The sequence below is a fragment of the Mizuhopecten yessoensis genome, unplaced genomic scaffold (assembly GCF_002113885.1).
Source record: "Mizuhopecten yessoensis strain PY_sf001 unplaced genomic scaffold, ASM211388v2 scaffold10885, whole genome shotgun sequence".
In the NCBI taxonomy this organism is placed as follows: domain Eukaryota; kingdom Metazoa; phylum Mollusca; class Bivalvia; order Pectinida; family Pectinidae; genus Mizuhopecten; species Mizuhopecten yessoensis.
In genome coordinates, this window is record NW_018408770.1 from 190,384 (window position 1) to 217,295 (window position 26,912).

General features: G+C 36.4%; 1 protein-coding gene across 2 annotated transcripts in view; it reads left to right on the forward strand.

Moving 5' to 3' along the window:
• Positions 1-26,165, forward strand: part of LOC110463298 (laminin subunit alpha-1-like) — a 135,752-nt gene extending 109,587 nt beyond the window's left edge. For both annotated transcript variants that reach the window (XM_021517793.1, XM_021517794.1), the window contains 17 exons: positions 73-224; positions 2,414-2,564; positions 2,931-3,055; positions 3,315-3,480; positions 3,964-4,111; positions 8,754-8,889; positions 9,376-9,493; positions 9,694-9,840; positions 10,700-10,717; positions 13,494-13,633; positions 14,192-14,371; positions 14,687-15,034; positions 15,761-16,097; positions 16,284-16,437; positions 17,791-17,924; positions 18,769-18,982; positions 22,794-26,165. In XM_021517793.1, coding sequence (XP_021373468.1) covers positions 73-224; positions 2,414-2,564; positions 2,931-3,055; positions 3,315-3,480; positions 3,964-4,111; positions 8,754-8,889; positions 9,376-9,493; positions 9,694-9,840; positions 10,700-10,717; positions 13,494-13,633; positions 14,192-14,371; positions 14,687-15,034; positions 15,761-16,097; positions 16,284-16,437; positions 17,791-17,924; positions 18,769-18,982; positions 22,794-22,951 — 2,826 coding nt within the window. In that variant the 3' untranslated portion in view covers positions 22,952-26,165. The remainder of the gene's footprint in view (positions 1-72; positions 225-2,413; positions 2,565-2,930; positions 3,056-3,314; positions 3,481-3,963; positions 4,112-8,753; positions 8,890-9,375; positions 9,494-9,693; positions 9,841-10,699; positions 10,718-13,493; positions 13,634-14,191; positions 14,372-14,686; positions 15,035-15,760; positions 16,098-16,283; positions 16,438-17,790; positions 17,925-18,768; positions 18,983-22,793) is intronic.
• Positions 26,166-26,912: the final 747 nt, after the last annotated feature.

Below are 26,912 nucleotides of genomic sequence, written 5' to 3' on the forward strand. Positions count from 1 at the left end.
AAATTATGTGTAAGGTTTTGAGCATTTCTGTGATTTTTCCCGGTGATGTGCATGTTTCTAATACTGTTACAGGAGTACATGGCTCTGGATCTGATTAGGGGTAAGATACACTTCTCCTGGGATGCGGGCAGCGGGCCAGGCTCTGTCACCAACGATATGATCATCAGAAACGAGGATAACTTCATTGTAGAGAACAAGAAGTGGTACCACGTTAGTGCTAAAAGGTTTGTTTCACTAATACAGGTTAAATGTACTGAAGGGTTTGTCTTCTAAGTAACACATGTTCAATTGATTTGTTCTCTTACTGATACATGAATAGTCTGTCTTTCTTTTAACACATGTCATAGTATGGTCTGTCTTTCTTTTAACACATGTCCTTGTAAGGACTGTCTTTCTTTTAACACATGTCGTCGTAAGGTCTGTCTTTCTTTAAACACATGTCATCGTAAGGTCTGTCTTTCTTTAAACACATGTCGTCGTAAGGTCTGTCTTTCTTTAAACACATGTCGTCGTAAGGTCTGTCTTTCTTTAAACACATGTCATCATAAGGTCTGTCTTTCTTTTAACACATGTCGTCTTAAGGTCTGTCTTTCTTTTAACACATGTCGTCGTAAGGTCTGTCTTTCTTTTAACACATGTCATAGTATGGTCTGTCTTTCTTTATCACATGTCAAAGTATGGTCTGTCTGTTTCTCACTAATACATGCTACTGAAAGGTCTGTCTTTCTTTTAACACATGCCGTCGTAAGGTCTGTCTTTCTTTAAACACATGCCGTCGTAAGGTCTGTCTTTCTTTTAACACATGTCGTCGTAAGGTCTGTCTTTCTTTATCACATGTCAAAGTATGGTCTGTCTGTTTCTCACTAATACATGCTACTGAAAGGTCTGTCTTTCTTTTAACACATGTCATCGTAGGGTATGTCTTTCTTTATCACATGTCATTGTAAGGTCTGTCTTTTCACTAACACATGTCATCGTAGGGTCTGTCTTGTCACTAACACATGTTATCATAGAGTCTGTCTTTTCACTAGCACATGTCATCGTAGAGTCTGTGTTTTCACTAACACATGTCGTTGTAAGGTCTGTCTTTCTTTTAACACATGTCATTGTATGGTCTGTGTTTTCACTAACACATGTCGTTGTAAAGTCTGTCTTTCTTTTAACACATGTCATCGTAAGGTCTGTGTTTTCACTAACACATGTCGTTGTAAGGGCTGTCTTTCTTTTAACACATGTCATCATAGGGTCTGTCTTTTCACTAACACATGTCATCTTAAGGTCTGTCTTTTCACTAACACATGTCATCGTAGAGTCTGTCTTTTCACTAACACATGTCATCATAGGTCTGTCTTTTCACTAACACATGTCATCATAGGTCTGTCTTTTCACTAACACATGTCATCATAGGTCTGTCTTTTCACTAACACATGTCATCATAGGTCTGTCTTTTCACTAACACATGTCATCATAGGTCTGTCTTTTCACTAACACATGTCATCATAGGTCTGTCTTTTCACTAACACATGTCATCATAGGTCTGTCTTTTCACTAACACATGTCATCATAGGTCTGTCTTTTCACTAACACATGTCATCATAGGTCTGTCTTTTCACTAACACATGTCATCATAGGTCTGTCTTTTCACTAACACATGTCATCATAGGTCTGTCTTTTCACTAACACATGTCATCATAGGTCTGTCTTTTCACTAACACATGTCATCATAGGTCTGTCTTTTCACTAACACATGTCATCATAGGTCTGTCTTTTCACTAACACATGTCATCATAGGTCTGTCTTTTCACTAACACATGTCATCATAGGTCTGTCTTTTCACTAACACATGTCATCATAGGTCTGTCTTTTCACTAACACATGTCATCATAGGTCTGTCTTTTCACTAACACATGTCATCATAGGTCTGTCTTTTCACTAACACATGTCATCATAGGTCTGTCTTTTCACTAACACATGTCATCATAGGTCTGTCTTTTCACTAACACATGTCATCATAGGTCTGTCTTTTCACTAACACATGTCATCATAGGTCTGTCTTTTCACTAACACATGTCATCATAGGTCTGTCTTTTCACTAACACATGTCATCATAGGTCTGTCTTTTCACTAACACATGTCATCATAGGTTCACTGAAGAATTTGTCTTTTCACCTGTATGTCCATGTGTCCATGTATCCTTTAAGGTTGGTCTTCCATTACTAATTCATTAATACATGTCTAACCACAGATTTGTCTACATACTAACACATTGTCAATTTAGAGTTTTCCTTACTAATTAATGTCACTGAAGTGTTTGTCTTTTCAATAATACATGTTCAATGAAGACGTAATAATCCCAAGTTAAAATTTAGTCTTACCAGATACGAGATAACAGTGGACTATTATATATTTCTAGGATTGGACGTGTGGGGACCCTTGAGGTTTATAAGATGGACAACCCGGGAGGTGTTGTGTCAGCCACTGGGTCTGCCCCCATAGGGAGGACCATCCTCCAGCTGGACCCCTCGGATGACCTGTATGTCGGTGGAGTGCCTAAATCCTACAACGTAAGTAAAACGTCTGGGGTGGGAGGAGTCATTTATTTAAGTACACCATCATGCAGTGAATTTTATTGCCTTGTTTTACAGCCTAAAATAGGCTGCTTCCCCTACTAAAATATGCTTTATTTTTTCCAAATGAAGTAAAAATTAAGAAAATCTTTCCAATTTCAATAAAAATCATGATTTATTTTTCCAACATCATGCAGGAGAAAACACCATCCTTCCAACTTGACCTCTGGTAAGTGATCATTTGTTGCTTTGGGGGGATTTAGCTGTCACGCTGGGTTGTCTGTGCATCCGTAGCACTTGTCCGGATGGTAACTTGAGAACGGACGATCCTACAAAGTAAACATACATTTTGGTGTGTTACAGATGGCTTCAGCTGTAGCCAGAGGAAACATGTCAGGCTGTATGGGAGAATTGTTTATAGACGACGTGCGTGTTGGACTTCACAACTTTAAACAGTCGTATGGGACATGTGGAGGCTGCAGAGATGTGTATGTATGGTCAGAGATTCCCTATCAGGATCATATAAATCTGAGTTATGAATGAGTAATATTTAAGCTATATTGTTCATCATTTTTTTAAATCAGTTTGTAATACATGTATAGTCAGTCACTCGAACAGTGAAAAATATTTGTGACATGTCAGATTATTTTTTAGGTCTTGGTGCACAATAGTTTAATACTTTCAATATTGTTTTGTAAATTGCTCCTGTATTCTTGTTTTATCTTGTATTTGTTCACTGTTTTTCAGTCCATCTCCTGGCAGTCTTGCTACAGATACCTTCAACTTTGATGGGACCGGTTATTCATCCCTCCAACAGGATGACAAATACATCAGTGTCCGATCATTCATCAAGTTTGAGTTCAAAACTTTCTGGGAAAACACCACCCTTCTGTTCTCTGGAAACCCTGTGTCTGTGAGTCCTGACTTTTCTAACTTGCACATTGGGGGAGGGGGCTAGCTGTAAGATGATATCTTATATTGTGTCATAAACAGTAATATGATGGTTGAATATATATCACTAATGGTGTTAAAATGGTCGTATGTATCCTAAATATCATTAAAACATAACATTTTATACATCAATATAATTACAACAGTTGGATATGCTCTATGTAGAAAACAAGAGAAGCAGATTTGGCGTTTGTTTCAGTGGCTTTGTTCACATAAGTAATTTTGGTAATGATTTATTTAAACAATTTTATTTTTAATATTTCATCCAGGTTTTTTCAGGTTTGATATCCATACTTTTACTGTATCAATAATGCCTTTCATTGTACAAGTAAAATATTCTCAACGCATACACTTTTTGACTGTCTATTGAACTGTAGATAAATATACAACATACAGAATTTGATATTGTGCAAAGAGATTTTATATGATATGTGGTTCTTTTCAGGGAGATTTTATATATTTGAGCCTGCTAAATGGACATGTTATGGCCCACATTTACATGGGTGGGCAGAGTCACATACGTCTGGAGACCAACAAAACGTACAATAACAATCAGTGGCATAAGGTGCTCCTCAACCGGAACAAACTCGAGGGTACATTACCATCCACCATCTTGCTTGTGTTACCATGACAACAGATTGCACACTAAAACTCTCACCAACCTGTTGTTATTGGGGCTTGTACAATGAATACAGATGCACCTTAAGTGAAAAATCTGCAATATTTTCAAAATTATTGAAATTTCTCTATTTTCGAGAGAGAAAAATTTGGACTGTACAGGTGCTAACAGAAATGTGCATGTACTGAAAGGCCCCAATGGCATACAGACAGATCTAACATTGGTTTGTGGCATTCAAGTAACGGTTTGGTTTCAGGTGGTTGCTATGCACAGTACCATGGTGATGTGATCAGTGGCTGCATGCTGATTAACAAAATAATTCACATTTCAGGGAGATTTTATCATGCTTGAGCTTGTTAATGGCAAGGTGATCTTGGCATTCGACCTAGGGGGCATGAGCTATGCTCGGACAGAAACCAAAAATTCATACAATAATGGCAGCTGGGTGAAAGTCGCGGTCCAGCGCACTCGCACGAGCGGTACATCTCCTTCTGACCTTGTGTTTGTCAGGTCAAGGTCACATACTGCAGTCAACTGCTGTCTTCATCTCCCATGTTTTTCTGACCACTTCAATAGAGCCCTTTTTTAGTCAATCAGTAAAGGATTAGTGGATATTCACTCATTGGTTTTCAAACTTCTAAAAATATATAGACAAAAGAAGATTGCAAAATGTGACTTTGTAAGCAGATTGCTTTGTGCGTTTCTGTAAACATATCAACAGTTCACACAAAGTATACCAACAAAATGTAAGCACGACTCTTCTTCTCATGTAAACCATCAGAGATCACATTTTTCCTTTGACACATATTCCTATGGTATTGTATAAAACAGAAATTACGTAGAAATATTATTTACGTAAATTGAACTGTAGTTGAATGTATTTGAGCTGTTGAATGTTTATATGAAATTCAAGTACATGGATCTTTGTATGCTTGGGGCTTGAATGTATACAAACATCATATTTCATGGCAAGCCATTTTGATATCAAAATTATCATACATTGTACAATGTTCTTACACAACTGAAGTGCAAAACCCTTTTTTGCCGTTATGTGGTGTAATAATGTCATTGCCTACTATACTGGCAAAATTCTGTTTTAATGTAACCTTTTCTTTTGTAAGATAATGCAAACATACAATTTAAATATCTACTACAAAATATGTGTCTTGAGTGAAAAAAAAAAAAAAATTCAACTTGACGGAGTTTTACACAAGTTTATATGTAAAAAAAACTGTTTTGCCATCATGTGTAAGATCAGTTTATTTCTTTTAATGTCAAATCTTTCAAACAGACTTGCCATAATATTGTATGTAGTACTAGGCTGCCATTTCAATATCACTGAACTATATAAATATTTGATAATAACATATTAACCATCAATCACATTTGTTAATGCACATTGTATGATGTATAAAAACTATTTATCTGACATGTTTTTATGTGCATGTATCAAACGTTTCTGTGTCATCTACCACACAGAGTTACTTCATATTACCCTAAAATACCCTTATTATTAAATCTTTCTTTTTCTTCAAGACTTCATTTTTAATTGTCTAAAAGTCAGTGATGTTTTCTTATTATTAATTTTAAGAAATTGAAAAAAAAGAATGTTTTCAGTCATTCTTAAAAAGTGTTTTATGATTTTAAACTCATGTAATTTATTGAAGTAAGTCTGTATGTGATACATATCGAAATGCATGCACTATTTCTCATGGGTTTGGGGTTATCTCCCTTTGCATGGTAAGCCTATATATTTCTGTGGTTTGTTTTTCTTTGTTATATGCCAGTAACAAACAGTATAGCTCCAGTGGTATATATTATTATCACCAGTGGTATATACTACTGTCACCAGTTCCACTGTAATTGTTAATGTACCTTCATTGTTGTTTAATCTTATCATATTGAACAGACTAATTTTTATTTGATAATTTTCATACAGGATTAAGTTTGAAAATATTTTCAATTGAATTGTTTGTTATAGGAAATTAATTGTAATTTGTCAGGTCCAGTAAACTTGACTGATGTAGATAGATGATATTTAGATACTTTGTGTGTATTCTGCATGTTCAATGTTTAAACTCAATGGGCATTATAGCATGTTCACTGTTTATACTCAATGGGTATTATAGCATGTTCACTGTTTATACTCAATGGGTATTCAGCATGTTCACTGTTGATACTCAATTGGTATTCAGCATGTCCACTGTTGATACTCAATGGGCATTACAGCATGTTCAATGTTGAAACTCAATGGGTATAACAGCATGTTCAATGTTGAAACTCAATGGGTATTACAGCATGGTTACTGTTGATACCCCATGGGCATTCAGCATGTTCACTGTTGATGATCAACGGGTATTAAGTATGTTCACTGTTGATACTCAATGGGCATTACAGCATTTTCAATGTTGAAACTCAATGGGTATTACAGCATGGTTACTGTTGATACTCCATGGGCATTCAGCATGTTCATTGTTGATACTCAATTGGTATTCAGCATGTTTACTGTTGATATGCTATGGGTATTCAGCATGTTCACTGTTGATACTCAATGGGTATTCAGCATGTTCACTGTTGATACTCAATGGGTATTCAGCATGTTCACTGTTGATACTCCATGGGTATTCAGCATGTTCAATGTTGATACTCAATGGGTATTCAGCATGTTCACTGTTGATACCCAATGGGTATTCAGCATGTTCATTGTTGAAACTCAATGGGTATTCAGCATGTTCACTGTTGATATGCTATGGGTATTCAGCATGTTCACTGTTGATACTCAATGGGTATTCAGCATGTTCACTGTTTATACTCCATGGGTATTCAGCATGTTCAATGTTGATACTCAATGGGTATTACAGCATGTTCAATGTTGATACTCAATGGGTATTACAGCATGTTCACTGTTGATATGCTATGGCCATTACAGCATGTTCACTGTTGATACTCAATAGGTATTCAGCATGTTCAATGTTTATACTCCATGGGTATTCAGCATGTTCACTGTTGATACTCAATGGGTATTCAGCATGTTCACTGTTGATAATCAATGGGCATTACAGCATGTTCACTGTTGATATGCTATGGCCATTACAGCATGTTCACTGTTGATACTCAATGGGTATTCAGCATGTTCAATGTTTATACTCCATGGGTATTCAGCATGTTCACTGTTGGTACTCAATGGGTATTCAGCATGTTCACTGTTGATACTCAATGGGTATTCAGCATGTTCACTGTTGATACTCAATGGGCATTACAGCATGTTCACTGTTGATACTCAATGGGCATTACAGCATGTTTACTGTTGATACTCAATGGGTATTTCAGCATGATCACTGTTGATACTCAATGGGTATTCTATTGAAATTCAATGGGCATTACAGCATGTTCAATGTTGATACTCAATGGGTATTACAGCATGTTCACTGTTGATATGCTATGGCCATTACAGCATGTTCACTGTTGATACTCAATTGGCATTACAACATTTTTACTGTTGATACTCAATGGGTATTTCAGTATGATCACTGTTGATACTCAATGGGTATTCAGCATGTTCACTGTTGATACTCAATGGGCATTACAGCATGTTCACTGTTGATACTCAATGGGCATTACAACATGTTTACTGTTGATACTCAATGGGTATTTCAGCATGATCACTGTTGATACTCAATGGGTATTCAGCATGTTCACTGTTGATACTCAATGGGTATTTCAGCATGTTCAATGTTGATACTCAACGGGTATTAAGCATGGTTACTGTTTAAACTCAACGGGTATTAAGCATGGTTACTGTTTAAACTCAATGGGCATTATAGCATGTTCACTGTTGATACTCAATGGGTATTACAGCATGGTTACTGTTGATACTCAATGGGCATTACAGCATGTTCAATGTTGAAACTCAATGGGTATTAAGTATGTTCACTGTTGATACTCAATTGGTTTTCAGCTTGTTCACTGTTGATACTCAATGGGCATTCAGCATGTTCACTGTTGATACTTAATGGGCATTACAGCATGTTCAATGTTGAAACTCAATTGGTTTTCAGCTTGTTCACTGTTGATACTCAATGGGCATTACAGCATGTTCAATGTTGAAACTCAATTGGTTTTCAGCTTGTTCACTGTTGATACTCAATGGGTATTCAGCATGTTCACTGTTGATACTCAATGGGTATTCTGCATGTTCAGACACAGCCTTTTCTGTTTCCTCAGACTTCACTATCTTCCTCTTATATCTTTAACAAACTTACTAACACAGGCAATGCTTCTAATTAAGTGTTTTAAACCTACTACATAATGTATTTATTTTTTGTTTTGTACTTGAAATAAGATTACCTGCCAGATGTCTCTATTTTTTTCGATATGATGTAAAAAAAAAAATAGCCCTTTTTGAATTAGAATGATTTACAATTTGAACATTGAAAGGCATAATGTCTGAACCAATGTATTAAAATATCAAACTGTATTAAACATGATTGATTGTGGTAAATATTCTCCATTAAACAAATCCTTCCTGTCAGTATCACACTGATTGAATAGCATCAACCCCATTACTATACATAAATGCTATATCTGATTGACCTTCAACTTTGACATTTCTGTAGCCTTTTTGTCGGTTGGAGATGCGGATGAGGCTATTGCTGAGGCCGCCCCCGGTAACACAGGACTGGAACTCAAGTTTGTGCCCTTGTTCTTTGGAGGGGTACCTGAGAGCTTTGATCTGACACCATTCCAAAAAAGGTGAGAACGACAATAGTCTGAAGAAAGAAAATCATGCATGTAACAAAATATTTTTTCTGTCATTAGGTGTATTAGTTAAAGAGAAGTACTAATGTAGTAGCATTATCAATGGTCAACATCATACAGCACCTATTTACACATGTTAAATGTCTATGGTAGATTTTCGAGGAGATAATTATGTGATATTGGGAGAGTTATGATTAGTCTAATATACTGATTCTTCCTAGCAGTGAAATGATTTTCCAATTGATCATGTTATATTATTCACACTGCAAATACATGAAATGTTTGACAATCTTGTGAAATATTTTTAACAACCACAACAAGCATTTAACTTCGACTTGTACTAGAATCTTTTGCAATAGAATCCATTTTAAAAGGTCAAATTTCAGGTGCAGTATATGAGACTGGTTAAAATCATTGAAATTTAATCCATGAATAAAATAATTTAAAAGGACACCACTGAGAGTTGTCTTATGTCATTAGGGGTGTCCTCCCCAGCATGCCTTACCTAGGATGTATGCAGAAAGTCCAGGTAGACCTGAAGACGAGGGACCTACTCCAGGGGAACTCAGTCGGAGTCAAACAGGGCTGTCCCATATCTGTAAGTTGTAAGCTCTGTGTCATAGGAAATGTGTGCTGTTTAGTCAGAAAATAAGCCCAAATATCCTACGATTGTTAATACCAATAGAAACCTGCGCAGTAAGATTTATAAATGTAATAGTAAGGTCTACATACAGAACTAAAAATAATTCATGTTATAAATGTATGGACGGTATATCAATTAACATTCATTCTTACCAGGGTTATCGTAAAGTTGGATTCTATGGCAATGGTTTTGCAATGTATGATGGAAGTCCACTGGCAAAAGATGCAGGCGAGGTATCTCTGTCCTTCACCTCGACACAGAAGGACACCATGCTTCTTCTCGCCAAGGACACTGACCAGGAGGTAAGGTTGCACTCTCATAGCCTGCGAGCTCTGTCCTCAGACACCCTACTTACTGAAGCCATGCTTGTAACCCCTGAAGCACACAAATCTTACATATGTGATTACTGCCATTTCCTCTATCATCCATTGTAATGTTTCAACCATTTTATCCATTATTTTGTGAATATTCCATTAATTTGATCTGTAGCATTTTAAATCTAATTTAATAGTCCAATGTCTTTGTAAAGAAACTGTAACAAAATATTTGCTCTCTGGTTCTTTGTAATTTAAATTTTTGTATTTTGTATTTTTTTCTTTTCTTTTCTTTTTTGTAAGTGCTGTTTCCAGACATGTGCAATATTGCAAAATTATTCTTTAAATCTTTTATATTGTTTAGTCAATGAATAAATAAAATGAATCTGTGGATCATGATCTGAATATACAAGCCTAAGGTATGCAGTCATACCTACTAAGTTATTTTGTATAACCACATTTTATGATTTCAAAATGAAAACTTGTTTCTATGATAATAATGAACAGTTGACCTTGGTTAAATGTTTGACCATGGCTAATTGTGTTTGACGTGCCTGGACACAGTATACATGTGCTGGTCCTGTCCTATTGTCAGTGTTACTATCAGTCTTAATTTCCTCTCCTCTGTAAAATGATGTTCTGGCTTTGTTATACATACCTGCACTGCATATTTCTGAACAAAGGATTCTTTTACGTTGACCTTCTGAATGTGAACCTGACCTTTATCATGTGATGTCTGTAAATATGAACTTGATTTATGTGAATTTGACCTCTGTTTAACCTTATGAACTTGATGTATGTGAATTTGACCTCTGTTTAACCTGCCACTGTCCACTTTTCCCTACAGCCTAATTCGGAGCCCAAGGTAACAATGACAACAATTGATAACAAAATCAATCAACTATATTAGCCTTGATCTGTACGGGGTCAGAGGTCATGAAGGTATAGCAACATACATGAAGCATTTAAAACCCCGATGATTCTGACAGAGGTATTACAAACTTTGACAGCAGAAGACCGGCAGTTTTTATAATGATCGCAAACCACCGTAGATGGTTGCTGAAAGTGTTGTAGCAAACTTTGACCTCAGAAGATAGCTCTGGTGTATTTGTAATGACCTTTGACCAAAGAAGATGGCTCTGTATGTGTAATGACTTTTGACCTCAGGAAATGGCTCTGATATATATAAGTGTAATGACCTTTGACCCCTGGAGAGAGCTCTGGCATATATGTAGTTGTATAATAATTTTAAAAAATATGTGATGGTGATTTAAGCTACATATAAAGTTTAAGTTCATTCTAACAAAATACTTTTTCCTTTAACTATTTATTCTTAACTACTAAAGTAAAGGGTATCAAGAGAAAGAATTTCGAAATTGGTGTCTGAAGATAATTTAGAATACATGTATTCCGTCTTTGCGTCTTGCAGAGTTATCTTCTCTTGTGAGCAGGTATTGATTGTTACGTCATTGGTTTGTGTGAAAAATTACGTCATTTTCTCAAAAATTGATGACGTTACTCTCACAAACAAATGACGTAACAATCAATACCTGCTCACAAGTGCAGATAACTCTGCAATACGCAAAGATGGAATAGCTTCAATAAATGTGTCATTGCTTCAGTATATGTCTATACCAAAATTTATTACAAATATATGGCACAGTACTCAATATTCTTCTCCCCTGATCAGTACAGCTTACAACTGCAGTTAATCTTTTTATTTTCATTCACAAATAAATGGCACACTCCAGGGGTGCTGCGTTTTCTCCTAATTCTTTTTGACAGTAACTCTGTAACCATCTGGTATATGGCAAGGGGGATAACTCCTATTACAGTCACAGGCTAATGCTGTTTGTAACCTATTTACTCAGTGCTTTGTATTACTGGTATAACACACTGTAATGATCAGCATATCAATAATATTTATCTAATGTATGATGTATGATGATTATGCAAGAACAAATGTGAAGTTATTGAAGGGAGTGCAGCATGAGAAAGTCAAGGTAGACAATGCAAGTTAAAAATCTTTCTACATAAAATGTGAGCCCATCTGGTGCAAAAGTACAGCGGCCTGTCAAATAATTTCAAATAAATTTGAAAGGTCTTAGCAGTCAAATGTCTGATAAACATCAAACAACTTTTTCTACATTACCATGAGGCCTAGAGTCATGTAGCTTGCTTTAAGGTGAAAGACTATAAAATTTGTTCAGTGGAATGACCTTGACCAATTTTCAAAGTGACATACATTGTAGGTCTCTTGGGTATATTTTTCATCCAAAGTTCTAAATTCAATGGGAGTGTGTTATGATTTGCTCTACATGAACAACTGGACAATGGGAATCAGTTTTGTAATCTGCTTGTTATAAGTGTAGCTGCATCAGATGGACTGGTATCCAAGCAGAGCCGAATAAAAATGATGTACTGTACGTAATTCATTGGATGCAATCACTGGAAGTCATACTCACTTTATGGACATGTGTCAAACTATTCCAAAATTTGGGTGTCTTGGTTTTATAAAACCCAAAATGAAAGATTCTAAACTTGCATGGACTACATTATATTAAAACTTTCTCTATTTATTATGTCAGTTGCCATTGGCATGGTGTGAAATGGCATGATGGAGTTTGAGTGAAACGTTTTATTTTTCAATTCAATCAAATAATTTTTCACATGTTATGTTGCTATGAGAATGTTTCACATATTTTGACTTTGCTCTGCATTTGTTGTCTGTCCATCATCTTTTGTATCTACCATACTTTTCACTTAGATCTACTGTACTATTCATTGTTAAGAAAGAAGACACATAAATGTATATGGAAACTCTTGGATAAACAGTCTATATAGTTATATTAATTAGTATCTAATCATACACAATCTGGGTTTCAAATTAAGTCAAAATCAAGTGCATCTCAAATTATGGGGAGAGGACAGAGGATACTTATTTTCTGTATATTTTCAATATCTGGGTACCACTATTAAGTAATGATGTAGAAATTATTAATGGTCAGGTCAAACATGTATATGGGCGAAATATGTACCATAAAGAGTTGTCTGTGTAGTCACATTAATTTTGAAATAACAAATTTCATTGAGTGTGATTGTTGTAGGAAGATAACATATTGAACATATTTACCAGTGAGAAAAGCACATCGTTAGAATTGAATAAAACATTTAGTATAAGGCAGACTTGTACTAACTGAACATTGTCTAATGGTTGTAGTGGGATTTCTTTACTTTGGTGTCTTATTCAGTTTTTCACCTGAACAAATAACCAAATATCTGGTGTTCATGTAAGTGTAAAAAATATCCATGTATTTCATCTAACATCACCACTAACACCATACAACTCACTGGGATGTGTTAGGTTTATTACTTAGGTGATAATATAGTTATAATTGGTAAACAGCCAAGCTCTGAAATCCTATTCATATACTCTCAATGGATTTTTTTTATTTGGTCAACATTTATAATCTGAGAAATTTCATTTGATGAAGTGCTGTCATTTTCTAAAAGAAAAAGCTTTCAATTTAGCATGATTTTTTCATTGAATATCATTGTTTTAATGTTTTACTTGCATTTTCTCCCTTTACAATTTCTTTAAAGTTATCTCCCCTTGATGACATGACTATTGCTATTTTCAGAACTTCTACTCGTTGGCATTGGTAGACGGCCATGTAGAGGGCAGATTCAGTGGCACTTTTCTACCTGTGACTCTCACCTCCAACAAGAGGTTCAATGATGGTCTCTTACATAATCTGGCTGTCCGCAAAAGCAGAAGGGAGTAAGTTCAACCAGCTATCTTATTGAGTTATAACCTCTGTGGTCAAAAATTCAATTCTTTTGAATTAATGTCTCATACTTGCCAACCTTTAAAATTCTTAATTGGGGAGATTCTGTCAAGTTATATATAAAATTATCTTTAAAAAAAAGTACTTGCATTGACTTCTATATGACAAAATAATATAAAATCCCATAACTTATGCTGTTCTTTGCAGTAGATTAATAGAATTTGAGCAAACTGTTGGTATTTTCTTCAAAAGTCATTATCAAGAGTTAAATTTGAGTCTACCTCCAAGAAAGGTTGACTTGGTGAGAATTTTCTGCATCAGTTGACTTTCATACACACATACGTAACATAAAAACTGTGGCGTTTCTAGGTGAAGAATTATAATGATGCAACTTCAGTATCTACTCTTGAATACCAGGTAATTTTTTTAGACATATTCATTCTAATGTTTTTGTTTAAACTAATAGCCCTTATACAGTATACAGTACACTGGTTACTGTAGATCAGATGAGGTGTATTCACAACTGACCTCAGGTTTTCTGACTGTTACAGAATAGAGCTGTATGTGGACGATGTGTTAGTGGGGATGGGGACTCTACCCGTGGCCACCCAGGGGATCGTAGTCGAGAAGCTTTACCTGGGCGGGGCACCTAATCTCTCCAGCCGTCAAGTGATGGTCGCCAACATCAATGGCTTCAACGGCTGCATCAGTGACATCATCGTCGATGGGAAGTAAGTTACATTTATGCTTGTAGCCAGTTGAATGGAAGTTTTGTTGATGCTTAAAGCCAGTTGAAGAACAGAACACCTGGTCGAGCTGATCAATTTTACTGGTCCAGTCAGACTTTTGCAGATAAAGTTCTTACATATATGTAATTCATAAAATGTAGTGTGTCAAGCATCACTTTTGGTACCCTTGCCTGAAGTGAAATGATTGAAGGTGAAATAATTTTAATACTTTTGTTATTCATGTATTTGTATTCAATTTTTTGTTTACAACATGACGTAACTTTTCTCCTTTAAGGTGATTCTTGTTATTTTTTACAGTATACTGAGCTTGAACAACCCTGAACAGTATGAACATGCTGATATTGGTCGGTGTAGAACACCCATTACTCCCCCTGTCCCCGCTACCCCTGAAACTACCCAAAGACCCACTCCTGCACCTACTCCTGCACCTACTCCTGCTCCTACTCCTGCACCTACACCAAAGCCTACCACCAAGAAACCTACCATGCCTGTGCCTACTACGCCTGAACCCACCACTCCTATGGCCGAACCAACCTCCTGTGCTGACCCAACTGACGAAACAACAGAGTTCATGGCCCTGGCATTTGGAGAATCACCAGAAAGCTTTGGGGAAATTACACTAGACAAGAAGAGTGTCTCATCTGTGTAAGTAGTAACCTTTGTAGACTGATAAAATCAAGCATACAGTAATTAGAAGGTTTTTATAAAGTTTAGCACGAGCTCTTGCTGAGTACAAAACTATAAAATTCTTATCCAAATGTTTGAGTTTTCTCTGTCTGTATCACACAAGAGTGATAGATTATTTTTCTTCCACACTTTCCTATTTTTCTTCCACACTTTCCTACTGAAAAATAAGTTGAATTGGTGAACCCAATGCATCATGCCGTCAACGGTGCATCAATTCAGTGTGAGACAAAACTGATGACGTTCAGTCTGGTTACACTGCATTAAGAGATAATGCGATAGTGTAATTTTCAGAATAACAGCAAGTGTGAGCTGTCTTTCATAAAGTAGGTGAAGATGATTTAACTTTTCCCTACAAAACAGAAATACACATGTGAAATGTGGGAGAAATCTGACATCTGACTTGGCATTTCCAATTATGTTACAAATAATGATAATTTTGTGATTTAGATTTTTAGATTTTTACTTCTTTTTATCAAAACATATAAAAAAAAGTTTTGTTTTTTTTGGTATAATTGAGAGCTGTAAAAAAAAGATGTTAGCAAAATTGTACAACAGTTATTAATCTAAAACACATAGAACAATTTAATTTTACAGAATTGTTTACTCATTAAAGTTATACTAGTACATACACAACACAGTGATGAAAGAAATGTTATTCTTAATCTGTTGATTATTTATTCCCAGATTCAATGTGTCCATTGAGTTCAAAACATTCCTACCTTCTGGATCATTCTTCTACATCACAAACCCTCAGAAGATCGCTTACCTAGCTGTACAGCTTATTGACGGTCATGTTTCTCTCATGTACCGATACAACGGTGACAGTTTTATGCTCAACGACACCAAGACGGTCAATGATGGTCAATGGCATAGACTAGTGGTTAATAAGGGAACCAAACTCATCAAGTTAAGAGTAGATGATGGTCGGGAAAGCAGGGGCCGTGTCCAGAAGAGAATGGAGCTGGAGGGTCCGATGCATGTGGGCGGGGGCTTCCCTACAATAGCCACACCCCCAGGATTGGTGAGTCAACCATGATTGTTGAACTAGGTCCTGTGCAAGTTGGAGACTGGTATAATATTGAAGCTGTAAAAAAAAGGTTTTTTTTATAAATATATTCTCAAAACAGGGCAAGTATCCTGTGCTCAAATCACCATTGAAAATGGTGTTTCAGCCTATTTGATATGTGTAAACTTCATTGTTTAACAGGTTACCCACAGCTTGAGAGGCTGTATAAGAAACTTTCAGATCAATGGTAAAACCATCCTAATCGCTGACGCTGATATCGTCAGTGGTATCAGGAACTGCTACAGGACCATGGAGCCTGGTGTGTACTTCACAGGAGGTGCCCTGGGAGTGTTGGGTAAGTAGCTCTGTATCAATAAGTGTGTACTTCACAGGAGGTGCCCTTGGAGTGTTGGGTACGTAGCTCTGTATCAATATGTATGGTCTCATTATAGAATGTGGCCTAGAATTGGGACGACCAATACCACTGGTTTTATTTATCTGTCTATTTGTGTGGAGCAGTGGATGTGTATTTCCATGTGCTAATTATGACATTAGATTAAGAAGTGTGGATGAAGGGCTTCCAAGTTTGTTCAAATGAATGAACTGTGCTTTTATAGCAAGCCTTTAATTTTATTGTTATCAGGGTCCTGCATCTGAGATACAGATGCACTATAATAATCACAGTGTCTGTCTGTCCTTCCACACTTTCTTTTCTGGAGATTATCTCAGAATCCAAAAGACTATTATTTTGGTAATTTGAAATTGTGATACACTGTGATATGTAAATGTGCAATAGGGGTTTAACAAGTATCTAAGGTCAAGGTTACTACTACTAAATATAGACCATGAGGGATACAGACCTTATCTCAGAATCCAAAATTCTATTTCTTTTGAAATTTGAAGGTCAAGGTCATTGTTACGGTACTCAGTATAGACCAGGAGGGGTACAGTCTTTATCTCAGAACCCTTTTGAAATTTAAAGGTCAATGTCATGTTGCTACTAAGCAAAAAGACCAAGGTGGATAAGGTCAAGGACATGGTAGGGCCCTAGCTGCCCTTTTAGTGCTCTTGTTTGATGCCATATTTTAAACAGAATACTACTCATGATGATGACATATAATGTTTAGTTTGCAGTCAACGGTAACCCAAATGCCCAGGGTGATACCATTTGGTCAGTAGCATGCTGAGATGAAAGGCTACTAAGTTTGTTCAAATGAATGACCTTAAACCATATTCAAGGTCACAGGGGTCAAATTGTTAAAACCTTTATACAACTTCTTCTGAATAACCAAAAGTCGCAGGGTGATGATATATGACCAGTATCATGATGGGATGAAGGGCTACCAAGGGATGAAATGTTTATAAATCTTTTAACAGGTTCTTTAGAAAGACTTTTAATCATAAATACCGATATTTTGCCTTTAGATTTATTCAAGATCACTTTTAAGGTTACAAGTGTGAGATGTATACCAGGTGAGCGATGCAGGCCCATTGGGCCTCTTGTTGTCAAATAGCCATGAAACTTCACAAATATCACCTTTTGTACGAGTTTGTGTCTTGACCTTCTGCAGTCAAACACTTTGTATTTCTGATGAATTTGAAGTGTGAGGGTATTTGTTATGTTTGCAAAGTTTTATTAGTTACCGGTACTCTAACCCAAAGTTCTCATCTGACTGTTTTCTTTTACCTGCTTTATTTCTTGTTTCAGACCGTGAATATGATATTGGATCTAAGATGGTGGTCAGTTTTGCGTTCAGGACACACAAGCCAAATGGTGTGATACTGACCATCAGTGAATCTTCAGGGTCCCCAGCGTTAACACTGGAGCTCTTCCAGGGACAGGTGCGCATATCATCAGTGGTTGTGTAGAACATCTTGTACAGTCAAACCTGTTCATTTGACCACCTCCATTTAGAGATCACCTGTGTTAAGAGACCCAATTTAATATATATTCCTCATTTTGGTGAAAATGTTAGTTTGATCATGATAATGGAGTAATTAATACCTGCCCTGATTAATCAGTACTAGAACAGCGTGTCCACCTTGGAAGGAGATATTGACCCTTAACAAACCCTCAAACAGCTACTTTTCTTTTTATCATGGGTTCGATCATTTATTAAATTATTTTGTTAATCTACAATGTCGTCAGGTTTTAATTGAATAATAAATGAAAGCCTCTTCATTGAACATCTAAGTTTACATTCTCTTGTAAGATTTTACACCAACAGGACAAGGTTGAGGAACTAGGTAGCGCTCAGTTTTACATGACAAGTTGGACAATTTAAACTGTTTTATCAGATACTCAGGCAGCTGTCCTACAGTGTAATAACTCACATTTATATTTGCTGTGCAACATAAGCAGTGTCATCCATTGTGATGTTGCAAGGAACATTATGATGACCGTATACAGTTAAGACAAAAATAATGGTGGAATTTTTCATTTGACTTTTTCCAGTCTGATTGTTCGCAAAATTAATATCTTGGTTGAAAATGTGATACCCGTAAACAGAATTTCAAAATTGTTCTCTTTCCATCTGAATTCTAAAAAATTGACTGAAACTTGATTCATAAAAATTATATGTAATAGAAGCTCTTCATTAAATAAGAGATTGAATCTAACACTGAGTAAAAACTTCAGTTTCTAAGTTGAAAACTTGGATGAAAATGTTTTGGTCGTTATTTTCAGGTTAAAATGACTGTAAGCAACGAAGACAAGTACACAGCAACGACATCAGAGAGTCGATACTCCCTATGTAATAACAAGTGGCACAATGTCGAGGCTAGCGTCATTGGTAACGTCATCAAACTCATCGTAGATGGACAGTCTAAGTTCGGTGTCAGTTCCAGAGATGCTACCTTCATCACGACCGCCTCACCACTGATAGTGGGGGGTGTACCAAGTAAGATCTACAGAGACAATTTGTTTTATGATTGTATGTAATAAATCCTTCATCACGACCGCCTCAGCACTGATAGTGTGGGGTGTACCAAGTAAGATCTACAAGAGACAATTTGTTTTATGATTGTATGTAATAAATCCTTAATCACGACCGCCTCACCACTGATAGTGTGCCCTGTACCAAGTAAGATCTACAGAGACAATTTGTTTTATGATTGTATGTAATAAATCCTTCATTACGACCGCCTCACCACTGATAGTGTGGGGTGTACTGATAGTGGGGGGTGTACCAAGTAAGATCTACAGAGACAATCTGTTTTATGAGTGTATATAATAAATCCTTCATCACGACCGCCTCACCACTGATAGTGGGTTGTGTACCAAGTAAGATCTACAGAGACAATCTGTTTTGTGGTTGTATGTAATAAATCCTTCATCACGACTGCCTCACCACTGATAGTGGGAGGTGTACCAAGTAAGATCTACAGACACAATCTGTTTTATGATTGTATGTACTAAATCCTTCATCACGACCGCCTACCACTGATAGTGGGTTGTGTACCAAGTAAGATCTACAGAGACAATCTGTTTTATGGTTGTATGTAATAAATCCTTCATCACGCCCGCCTCACCACTGATAGTGGGTTGAGGACCAAGTAAGATCTACAGAGACAATTTGTTTTATGATTGTATGTAATAAATACTTCATCACGACCGCCTCACCACGGATAGTGTGGGGTGTACCAAGTAAGATCTACAGAGACAATGTGTTTTATGAGTGTATATAATAAAACCTTCATCACGACCGCCTCACCACGGATAGTGTGGGGTGTACCAAGTAAGATCTGTGGGGGGTGTACCAAGGAAGATCTACAGAGACAATTTGTTTTATGATTGTATGTAATAAACCCTTCATCACGACCGCCCCACCACTGATAGTGTGGGGTGTACCAAGTAAGATATACAGAGACAATCTGTTTTATGAATGTATGTAATAAATCCTTCATCATGACCGCCTCACCACTGATAGTGGGAGGAGTACCAGGTAAGATCTACAGAGACAATCTGTTTTGTGGTTGTATGTAATAAATCCTTCATCATGACCGCCTCACCACTGATAGTGTGGTGTGTACCAAGTAAGATCTACAGACACAATCTGTTTTATGATTGTATGGAATAAATCCTTCATCACGACCGCATCACCACTGATAGTGTGGGGGGTACCAAGTAAGATCTACAGAGACAATGTGTTTTATGATTGTATGTAATAAATCGTCATCACGACCGCCTCACCACTGGTAGTGGGTTGTGTACCAAGTAAGATCTACAGACACAATCTGTTTTATGATTGTATGGAATAAATCCTTCATCACGACCGCATCACCACTGATAGTGTGGGGGGTACCAAGTAAGATGTACAGAGACAATCTGTTTTATGATTGTATGTACTAAATCCTTCATCACGACCGCCTACCACTGATAGTGGGTTGTGTACCAAGTAAGATCTACAGACACAATCTGTTTTATGATTGTATGTAAAGACAATTTGTTTTATGATTGTATGTAATAAACCCTTCATCACGACCGCCCCACCACTGATAGTGTGGGGTGTACCAGAGACAATCTGTTTTATGAGTGTATAAAATAAATCCTTCATCACGACCGCATCACCACTGATAGTGTGGGGTGTACAAAGTAAGATCTACAGAGACAATCTGTTTTATGAGTGTATATAATAAAACCTTCATCACGACCGCCTCACCACGGATAGTGTGGGGTGTACCAAGTAAGATCTGTGGGAGGTGTACCAAGTAAGATCTACAGACACAATCTGTTTTATGATTGTATGGAATAAATCCTTCATCACGACCGCCTCACCTCTGATAGGGTGGGGTGTACCAAGTAAGATCTACAGACACAATCTGTTTTATGATTGTATGGAATAAATCCTTCATCACGACCGCCTCACCTCTGATAGGGTGGGGTGTACCAAGTAAGATCTGTGGGGGGTGTACCAAGGAAGATCTACAGAGACAATTTGTTTTATGATTGTATGTAATAAACCCTTCATCACGACCGCCCCACCACTGATAGTGTGGGGTGTACCCAGTAAGATCTACAGAGACAATCTGTTTTGTGGTTGTATGTAATAAATCCTTCATCACGCCCGCCTCACCACTGATAGTGGGTTGTGTACCAAGTAAGATCTACAGAGACAATGTGTTTTATGATTGTATGTAATAAATCCCTCATCACGACCGCCTCACCACTGATAGGGTGGGGTGTACCAAGTAAGATCTAAAGAGACAATCTGTTTTATGATTGGATATAATAAATCCTTCATCACGACCACCTCACCACTGATAGTGGGAGGTCTACCAAGTAAGATCTACAGAGACAATTTGTTTTATGATTGTATGTAATAAACCCTTCATCACGACCGCCTCACCTCTGATAGGGTGGGGTGTACCAAGTAAGATCTAAAGAGACAATCTGTTTTATGATTGGATATAATAAATCCTTCATCACGACCGCATCACCACTGATAGTGTGGGGTGTACCCAGTAAGATCTACAGAGACAATCTGTTTTAGGATTGTATGTAATAAATCCTTCATCATGACCGCCTCACCACTGATAGTGGTAGGTGTACCAAGTAAGATCTACAGACACAATCTGTTTTATGATTGTATGTACTAAATCCTTCATCACGACCGCCTACCACTGATAGTGGGTTGTGTACCAAGTAAGATCTACAGACACAATCTGTTTTATGATTGTATGGAATAAATCCTTCATCACGACCGCATCACCACTGATAGTGTGGGGGGTACCAAGTAAGATCTACAGAGACAATCCGTTTTATGATTGTATGTAATAAATCGTCATCACGACCGCCTCACCACTGATAGTATAGTGGGTTGTGTACCAAGTAAGATCTACAGACACAATCTGTTTTATGATTGTATGGAATAAATCCTTCATCACGACCGCCTCACCACTGATAGTGGGGTGTGTACCAGGTAAGATCTACAGAGACAACCTGTTTATGACCGTATGTAATACTTCTTCATTCCACATGTGCAAATAGGGACAAAGTAACCCTCACTACCATCTCATTAAAGTGAAAAATTGACCAGCAAGTAGTGATTGTATTTTAGTTTTCCAATATGTAATAAAATATAAACTGTATTTATTTTTCAACAATTGCGAAACAATTTATTACAACTTATATTAATCACTCTTGTTGGCCCGGATGTTAGCGTGTGGGGGGTCTTAATGTGGGTGGAAACCCGAGTACCAGGTAAAAACAGGTGGTCGGGCAGGTGAACTCATACCCTTTCATGTCCAATCGAAAAATCGAACCCTGGCTGCCTTGGTGAAAGGCGAGTGTGACATCCACTGTGCCATCCGACCACCCTAATATATATTGTACACTTAAAGCACATATACTTTACCAGTCGTTTGTTGGATGAAGGTGATAAAGTACATAGTATACTAGTCATTGAAAGATCACATGGAAACATTTGACTGGTTGTGACAAATGAAGCTGTATACTAGATCGTGATTGATTAACAGATAGTACGGACCTTACCTCTCTACAATGTCTTTTATGTGTTGTATTTATTCATGGTCTACACATGTTAGACAATTTGGATAGATTGTAGGTTTACATGTATATTAATCTGTGTCTTAGTGTAATTTTACAAAATAAATCTTTATCAACCACATTACCTAGCTTACCATTTATATATGTGTTGTGACAGTGTTTACGATGGTTTTAACTTAATACTTATATATCTGTTGTTACAGCGTTTGCGGCCATCCAGGGTGCTGCCTCTACAACTGAAGAATTTCAGGGATGTTTGCGTGACTTTAAGTTTGGGCGGGTGGAAGGGGATACACCTCTTATAGACTGGTTTACCATACCCATTGACCGCAACATCCACAAGGCCGGTTGTCCTGTATGATAGTTAAGTGTCTATAGCCTGTGTACTTTGTATTCCCTATTACAACAGTTGGTTCTGGTCAAGGAAGGCAGCTGATGAAGTAGATCTGATGTTAGTCCACTCATTCTGAAAAGCATGGAATCTAAACATGATATGATATCATACACTCCAGTATCGGACACAATAGAGAATGAAGGACAAAACAGTTCTCAAGGTTGTACTGACCTTCAAAACAACATAACGTAAAATGAAGGAAAGAAAGTTCTCGGCCACACCAGGGAGTGCTGACTTTCATTGCCTCTATAAATCCTTCGATCATCAACTCAACACCTGTAGATCTTAGATAGAGACTGGCTTTGCTATGTCGTCAGAAATGGGATTGTTTATAAATTACCTGTATCCATTGATACTGATTATGTTTGGCGATTACGGTTACACAAGAGATCTTGCTGTCGTTTGAAATAAGAGTTACGATATGACAAAAAGGAAGATGGCAGATATATGATATATATGTCCTATAATGCTATGTACATGATGTATTATTTTATACATGTATGTGTAATGTATTAGGTGTCAATGTAAAAGTATTTTGTATTTATTCCATAGCAAATTGTTTAGCCGTAAATAGAGTATGATTGACATCAAGTGGCCAGTAACGAACTTTGTGTGTTATCTCAGGTAAAATTACCACACCTGTGCTATTTACCAGGTATGTGTCATTACAAATGTACTGTGTTTAAGCCTAGATGAACTATTAATACCTGTGTTTATCCGGTATAAAACCATTATATATTTTATCTATTAAAAAAAAAGAATAAAAAAATGTTTTGGTCAACTGGTGCTTGATTTTTGAACTCATGAAGCTATAATTTTGAGAGCTGTGCAATTTTACATTGAATATGATCTATCGTGTACCTTTTAGATCTTATTGTATGAAAGGTTTTACAAAAGGGTCCTGCTAGAAGTTCATATACAAAATTATCTGCACACCTGTGTATTTCTGTAATATTACACACTTTTAACTTATTTCACATGACTTGGCTGGTCACTGTAACGGGTATATACTATAAGGGTGTTATAATCCATGCTTAGCCTCGTCTGATACAGCTTAACCAGGTCACTGTAGTATGGTATAGACAGTAGTCATATAATATTCCTTGTTAACCGTTTTCTAACACAACTTGGCCTGGTGAGATACGACCATGTGACTACAGTATATACATACTTAGCCTCTCAAACCTGACGTCAGCAGATAAAGGTATAATGTCCATTAACCTTGACTCATATGACTTGACAAGGTAATTATAGTAGAGGATTTAAGGTAAAAGTGTAAGATTTCCACGCGTGGTTTCCTAACATGAGTTGGCCAGGTGAATTATGACCAGGAGTCCCTTACCTGAGAATCCCATCAATAATTGACAGCCAGATGATCAGGCGTGGGTAGCCAGTCTGGGAGGATGAGGATTAATTAATTAGAATACTCCTGTCCGACATGTCAATGTTTGCATGCAAACTGATCATGCAGCCTTGACTGTTATATGGTAAAGTACCCCATCATACACCTGATCGTCAGTAAACCATTCACATTAGTTGATGTTGGGATTAAGGTATGTTTGTCCAAATACCAGGACAACACAATTAAGGATCTTAAATTATGATTTTTCTCTTCTTATTATATAGTATATTGTATAAAGAGATACATATATCCTAAATCTTTTTTTTTTAAAGGACAAAACCTGCAAAGTCTGAATTTACGTATTTTACGTATTTAATACCCCGTTTTATAGCCTGACCTTGACCTGAGCAGTAGTACTTTTACTGACTTTTCAGATACCTACCTCAAATGTAGCCTAAGTTGTGAATAATATACATTGGAAACTGTACTCAAGATTACTGTACTTTAAAAAAAGTTAATAATTATTATTATGGAGCTAGAGATCTTTATTGATTTAGTTAATGTGAAAGTTTAGACTGATCACCAGTGTACCACTGGCCGAGGCAGTAACAAGCCACTAGATGGTGATACCACTGGCCGAGGCAGTAACAAGCCACTAGATGGTGATACCACTGGCCGAGGCAGTAACAAGTCACTAGATGGTGATATCACTACCGAGACATAAGAAATGAATTAAGTTGTTATTCCAATTCTACTTTGGACATTTGATTAGTGATAATTACTGATTCCTAAGAAATTTTACTCGCTTTTTCCAAGGTATGTCTGTTAACTCTAAAATCACTGAAAAAGGATCAATTGATATATGTCAAGTTGTGTTATAAAGTTTATTTGAATTAAAATATCCACATTACTTAAATTAGTATATACTGTTGCCTTACATTATCATATCTCAAATGTTGTGTAACTTTTATCATTATATGTAAGTTTCTGTCTCCACATTTCTAACAATCTTTATAAGTCCAGTATCATATAACCAAGACTGTTTCCTCATGTTCCAAACGGTTGGACCAGACTTGTTCGTATATGAAATAGGGATAGACCTAGTGTTTCGATGTTGTTTTTGGGCAAGCCTTGGCAAAGGCCTGCAGTAACATTTGCATGTGCATCAGGTTTTACTCCTAAAACATAACATTTATAAAATGGTTGGTCTACATAAAAGAACAGGCCCATGTATATACTCTAAGGGGAGATAACTGCACCTATCTCCTCTGTCGTGTTGCTGAATTATCATCATCATGTTATATATATGCATTGATCTGAATAAAGATTTGTTATTTATATAAACATGTAAGTTGTTGTAAATTTTTGTACAAATTATTTAATTTAGAATATGATGCGAGTACCAGGAGTAATTATTAAGTACATTGTATTAATTTTAAAACCCAGAAATATAGACATCACTCAGTCTACCAATCAAACCAAAGCAGAGATAATATTTAGATACAATCACATAATGTATTGGAAAATTTTATAAAATACCAAAACCATGTACCCAGTAATATATTCTAATAAGGTGTGTAACTTCAGGGCTTTTTAATGTCCTCTCCATTTCCAACCCCAAAAATTGTATTTAGTATATTTTAAAAAAATGTAGCTCAGGAAATTGATTGATGTATCTCCTGTTACTTAGCATTGTACACTTGTAAAGTTCTCATATCATACTTTTATCTTAATTAAAACCAGTTTTTAGTACACAAATACCTGATATATTAAATTTGTGTCTATGTTAATTATTTTTGTAAAGTGTTTAAACATATTCATGTAAATGATAGCTGTGTTTTGTATACATTTTGTATTTATGTTTGAACTTTACAAACACAATATTTGAAATTGATTATTCTAATTATTCATTAATTGTATATATAAACATATATCACTTAACGATAAAATTGTATGCATGAATTTTTAAGTTAACTTTTAAAATGATTATTTTATTATATGTCATTACAGATCATTCACTTGTTGTGATTTTTTCTGTTGTCATTCAATATTTGTTATAACTGTGGCATTGTCTGTAGTATTGGTGACTCCAGCAGTGTCCGTAGTGTTGGAAACGTCCCTGCCATATTTAGTATACAACTGTACTATTTCACCTATCATCCACATCCATTTATGGTCAGATCTCCGTCCACAAAACCAGAATTAAAGATATAAGTTACCTAACAGTGACATGAAGACTTAAGGATGTATGCTACCTAACAGTGACATGAAGACTTAAGCAGATATGTAGATGTTTAGGATAAGGTAAGGATGTATGCTTCCTTACTGAGACATAGAAACTTAAGTGTATGTGTACATCCTTCAAGTCTCCAAGTCACAATAAGTTAGCATGTATGCTACCTAACAGTGACATGAAGACTTAAGGATGTATGCTACCTATAACAGTGGCATGAAGACTTAAGGATGTATGCTACCTTACAGTGGCATGAAGACTTAGGGATGTATGCTACCTTTCAGTGGCATGAAGACTTAGGGATGTATGCTACCTTACAGTGGCATGAAGACTTAAAGATGTATGCTACCTTA